General features: G+C 29.5%; 1 protein-coding gene across 2 annotated transcripts; it reads left to right on the plus strand.

The window, feature by feature from the left end:
• The first annotated feature begins 2,665 nt into the window (after positions 1 to 2,665).
• LOC112789769 (probable polyol transporter 4) lies at positions 2,666 to 5,773 on the plus strand. Of its 2 annotated transcripts, none has more exons than XM_025831813.3 (2): positions 2,666 to 3,513; positions 3,975 to 5,773. In XM_025831813.3, exons 1-2 carry the CDS (start codon positions 3,288 to 3,290, stop codon positions 5,351 to 5,353), a joined length of 1,605 nt encoding a protein of 534 aa, XP_025687598.1. In that variant the 5' UTR covers positions 2,666 to 3,287; the 3' UTR covers positions 5,354 to 5,773. The 2 variants fall into 2 exon arrangements, with proteins under 2 accessions (XP_025687598.1, XP_072088621.1); XM_072232520.1 differs by having other exon boundaries at positions 2,976 to 3,513; positions 3,780 to 5,773.
• Positions 5,774 to 6,000: the final 227 nt, after the last annotated feature.

Raw genomic sequence — 6,000 nt, forward strand, 5'->3', positions numbered from 1 at the left:
TGTATGTCATTCATGAAGAAATAACCGAGTGTTTCTAAAATGCAAATAGAAAAACGGAGTCTACCTACAATATGTTAATATATTTTTGGTGGGGTGGGGGGAATAATATGAATAACTGAGCGAAAATGAATTATTAATAATCTACCTACAATTTATTATAACGATGTGAAATGAATTAATTGAGTCAAACTGAATCTGTCTTACGGTACATTAAGTCAAATTTATACCTAATAATTATATAATTAAAAAAAAAATTAATTATTCTGTTAGTTTTTATAATTTATAATTTTATCAAATTTTAAATAATTTTTTATATTATTTTTTAATTAAATTTTTATATGGTATTAGATTTTGTAATTACTTATTAATAATAAACGTTATAAAAACATTTATATAGTGTGAATTTATTAATTTACATATACCCTCTTCTTATAGAGTTTATATTGATCTGAATATGCTTTTTTTTTCCCCATTTTTCGTCTTCTATATTCTTTTGAGATATTTACAACGTCATATAAGTCGAGGAGCTTTTCTTTTTCTCTCATTTGGAAAGTTTTATATCAAGAAATCTCGACCTCAATAAAAAAAAGACACTTGTGTTTATGTTGAGAGACAATTGTTGTGCTCTCTTTTTCGGCTGTGACAAAATATAATTTTTTTGAGTGAATTAATAATGATGATGAAAATTTGATGAATTGTTAATTAAAAAAAAAACAAACACTCATTCTTCGAATTTTTGAAATAATAAAAAAAAATTCAAATAAAATATTTATTTTTTATCGTATCGAAAGATGTAAGTTGTAATATTAGCTGAATTTTTTAAGATAATTTTGCCTATTTACATAATAGTTTTTTTTTTTTACTATTATTGTGATTTTTGTTTTCTGGGTCTTTACATTTTTTTAGTTTTAGAATAGTTGTTGAAAAATGAAAAGAGTACTTACGAGAAAATAGTAGAATAATTTTCCACATTTTTATAGTTGTAAACAGTGACGGATCCAGAAAATTTTGGTAGTGGGGGCAAAATTTATATAACATCATAATTATTTTTATAATAAAAATAATATATGTATATAAAAAATTAAATATTAAATTATTTATTAATTATTATATATCTGTGTATAAATATATGTATTGTTTAACTTATTTTTAATGTGTATTTTATATTTTAGTATATATTTTATACAAATAATTATTTTTTATGTACATATAACATAACTATTGTTATGATTATATTTTATTATTGTAAAATATGATTAGCCTTCAAAATATCTAATATATAAATTACAATACTAAAATAGTAATTTAAATAATAATATATAATTTAAATTTCTATTATTTTAGGTTTTATATTTTAAAAAATTAAATAATTTTTTTGTTAACTACCATCAAAATTTCTCTCTTTTTATATATATTACTAAATAATTATTTAAAAATTCACTTCCTAACACAATTAGAAGTCCACTCTTATTTATATTTATAGTTAAAAAAGTTCTTTCAATTGATACAGTTGCTATGCAAAAATTAAAGTTAATTTGAAAAGAAGATAAATAATATTCTTTTGAGTTGATTTTTAAAAAAGAACACTAATTTCGTTTAAATTTGAGAATTGATCATTCTAAATTCTAACAAATTTCTAATATAAAATTTTTAAATTGACGATTAAGTACCAAAAGTTGAGTAAAAATTTATTGTGGGGTCAAATTTAATAATCTAATGGGGGCAAATAAATATTATTATCATGTATTACTCAAAAAAATTTCAAATTGTAGTGGGGGCGCTTGCCCCCACAACAATGTATGTAGAACCGTCCCTGGTTGTAAAGTAACATCAATAATTAAATAATGAATTTTGCCTAAAATACGTTAAAAAATTATTAAAAATATTTAAAGTAACAAATAAAATATGACAAAAACACCCAATTATATACAATAGCAAATTAGCACAAGTACTATATTAATACAAAATCAAAATATCAAAATAGATAACTTAAATTTTATTGAATTAAAATTAATTTTTCTTTCTAGAAAAATAATAAAAAAAGTTTTCTATAATGATTCTTATATATTTTTCCTTTTTTAATGATTTTGAATTTGACCTTTTTAAAAAGAAAAATATTCATACCAAGAGAAATAGCTGTATACCGCATCTCGTCGGACCAAATTATATATACTAGAACATATTATAAAAAAATATTATTTATATATTAAATAATAATTTTGTTTAATAATTAGTTTATTAGTTTGTTTAAATAAATATTAAAATTTAAATTTTATATTATGTATATAATCATTTATTGATTAATTTATATAAAATTTAAATTTATAATGATTTAGTCTTTAATACAGAAAAATAATATATTATAAAAAAATATTATTTATACACCAAATATTTTATATATATAAACAATTATATTAAATGTATACTAAAATTAATTACTAAAATTAATTATTAATTAAAAATATATATTAAAATAAATTAAATTACACATATATTTATATAATTTTAATTACTAATTTTAGTATATAAATAATATTTTTTGTTTGTTAATTTTAATAACTAATTTTAGTACATAAATAATATTTTTGATATACAAATTACTAATTAATTATATATCTAAATTATTTTTAATTAACAAAACAGAAATGATTCGTGTATGATTGTTAAGAAAAAAATTAAATAATAAAAAAACATATTTTAGGACGTCACGAAAAAAATAAAAAATGCAGTTAAAGGAAATGAGCGACCAACTCTGGTATCGCCAAGACGCCTACAGTTGTTGCGTGGAAAGCGAAATTTAATCTTTGATTAAAGTGAGAGGTCAATTCCCTCACCTTCAAAATTCAATGCCACATCTATGCAAATGCTGACTAATTGTATTTTCATTTTTCATTAATTATTAATTTCTTTTCGCCATTGTGTTTCTTCTTCTTCATCATCTTCTTTTAATACCCTTTTGCTTGCGTGACAAAAAAGGGGGCGTGTGGCCCCTCTTTGTTGCCTAGTCTTTTCCTTCAATTCCGCGTGGTTTCATTCCTTAACTTTCAGTTTCACTTCCTGATTTCTGTGTATGTTTTTTTTTTTCAGATCTAAGACTTCATTCCATTTTCACAGCGAGTCTTAGATTTAGTTTTTGTAACATGTGTTTTTGTTAGTCTTAGATATGTCATAGCATAGTCCACAAGAGAAAAAAATAAGAAAAAAGAAAAAAACAATACCCCAAATTCAAAGATTGCAACTTTGTAGAAAACAAAAAACACCCACCAATTGGAATCCAGAATCCGGTGATGGGGTTCCAAGAAAATGGGAATGGCGAAATGGGCTTGTCTGGGATCCCGTTGGGAGCAAAGAACAAGTACAAGAGAATGAACAGCGAGTTCCCTGAGACCGACGACAACGATGTTGATGATGTCATCACACAACAGCAACAACATGAAAGAAGAGACAGTACAAGAAAATATGTGATAGCATGTGCTATCTTTGCTTCTCTCAACAATGTCCTTCTTGGCTATGGTAATTGCTTCAATGGTTCCTTTGAAAACGTCTCTCCTTGGTTTTTGTTAATTCCGTTGACAAAGTCTTATGTTCCTGTTTTGTTTTGTTTTTTTCGCTGCTGTTTCCGCATTTCAATTGACCATAACTCCTCTTTTTATTATTATTTTCTTTTGGGATAACATTGACTATGTTTAGATTATTTTGCTGATTGGTGATGTTATGTAACTAACTATTTGCAACCATGTAGTTGATATAGATCTTAGACTGATTCGGTTCTTTATCAGATTTATCTTTGAATTCTGAGGTATCTATGAGGCAGATCTGCAAAACTTTGGTCTCAAGGCTACCCAGCTGAAAGAGTTCTCAAACTGTATATTTTATTGGGATCTATATTGGAGATCCATTATGATTTTCAAAATTGGGGTGTTTTTGGAATGAACAAAAGATTGATGATTTCTTTGGTGAATTTCAATTTGCAGATGTAGGGGTTATGAGTGGAGCAGTTATATTTATCAAAGAAGATCTGAACATAACGGAGGTTCAGGTAGAAATTTTGGTTGGTATTTTGAGCATTATTTCTCTATTTGGTAGCTTGGGTGGTGGAAGAACATCTGATATTATTGGTAGAAAATGGACAATGGCATTAGCCGCAGTCGTCTTCCAATCGGGCGGATTAACAATGACTCTTGCCCCTTCCTATACAGTACTAATGATTGGAAGATTTCTGGCAGGAATTGGAATTGGGTTTGGTGTTATGATCTCCCCTATTTATATTGCTGAGATATCCCCAAATGTTGCGAGAGGCTCGCTTACCACATTTCCAGAGATTTTTATAAATGTAGGAATCTTGCTTGGTTATGTATCAAATTATGCATTTTCTGGCCTTCCAGCACACATTAGTTGGAGGATAATGCTTGCTGTGGGAGTTTTGCCCTCGCTCTTCATTGGCTTTGCTCTCTTTGTTATTCCTGAGTCACCAAGATGGTTGGTAATGCAGAACCGAATCGATGAAGCGAGATTAGTGCTGGCAAAAACAAATGACAATGATAAAGAAGTGGAGGAGAGACTGGCAGAAATACAACATGCTGCTGGAATTGCCAATTCTGAGAAATACGAGGACAAACCGGTCTGGAGGGAGCTTCTTTTTCCTCCTCCTGCTCTTCGCCGGATGCTGATTACTGGACTAGGGATTCAATGTTTTCAACAGATCTCAGGGATTGATGCAACTGTGTATTACAGCCCCGAAATTCTAGAGGCAGCCGGGATTAAGGATAAATCTAAACTTCTTGGTGATACAGTTGCTGTAGGTATAACCAAGACTGTTTTTATCTTGGTTGCAATCATTCTTATCGACAAACTTGGTCGGAGGCCGCTTCTCTTAATTAGCACAATTGGGATGACAGTCTGTCTGTTCAGCATAGGGGCTACTCTAGCTTTGTTTGGACAAGGGCCGTTTGTGATTGCGTTGGCGATTCTGTTTGTTTGTGGAAATGTAGCTTTCTTCTCAGTTGGACTCGGCCCGGTGTGTTGGGTTATTACATCAGAGATCTTCCCTTTAAGAGTTCGTGCTCAAGCGTCTGCGCTTGGTGCTGTGGCTAACCGGGTTTGCAGTGGCTTAGTAGCCATGTCTTTCTTGTCTGTGTGTCGTGCAATTACAGTTGCTGGAACATTCTTTCTGTTTTCTGCTATTTCTGCTCTTGCCATTGTATTTGTTTACATGCTTGTTCCCGAAACGAAAGGGAAGTCATTGGAGCAGATAGAGTTAATGTTTCAGAATGAACATGGGATTCAAGTAAGCGAAACGGAGCTAGGAGATGTTGAACAACTTGTGCAGAACAAAACTGATTCAATGAATTAGCTGCCTCTTATACAAACTCTGATGGATTCGCCATTTCATGGAAATTGCAATGCATTTCTCTTCTATGTGTAACCATCATACTGCCCAGTTCTGCGCCGGACATTGATCGTATTGATGATTCGTTGTCTACGACCGGAGGGAATTTGCGGCCTAGAAGGTACGAAAGAAAAGGTGAAAAGAAATTGAGCTGTTGTATACCATAGCAAACTTATTCTTATTGTACAATTATTCTAAATAAATTTTTAGTTACATTTGAAGTCAATTATAGCGATGATTTTTGGCGGAGACTATCTTTGTCATGGAATGGTCCTCTCAGATGTTCTGAAATGACTTGTGTAGTACCATGATTCCAATGTACTCCGTTAAGGGATGTGATAATGTGACAATTCTTTAATAGATTATATTCTTTTTCAACTTCTATTTTTTGTGTCCTTGTGATTATCTTCATGTGACATCTAACATGCTTCAGCTTGATCATGTGATTGGCAACTTGCTACTGTCCTGCCTTTATAGATTAGCTTTTACTTTTTAGAGAACTTTCAACAGTGGTTCCATCTGTATAATGTGAAGTTATTCATTGAAACATATCTTAGTTTGTACATAATTGTATTGGGAAACTTTCAAATATGCTGGTACACCGGTATTTT

Source organism: Arachis hypogaea, chromosome 3 (assembly GCF_003086295.3).
Source record: "Arachis hypogaea cultivar Tifrunner chromosome 3, arahy.Tifrunner.gnm2.J5K5, whole genome shotgun sequence".
Taxonomy (NCBI): Eukaryota; Viridiplantae; Streptophyta; class Magnoliopsida; order Fabales; family Fabaceae; genus Arachis; species Arachis hypogaea.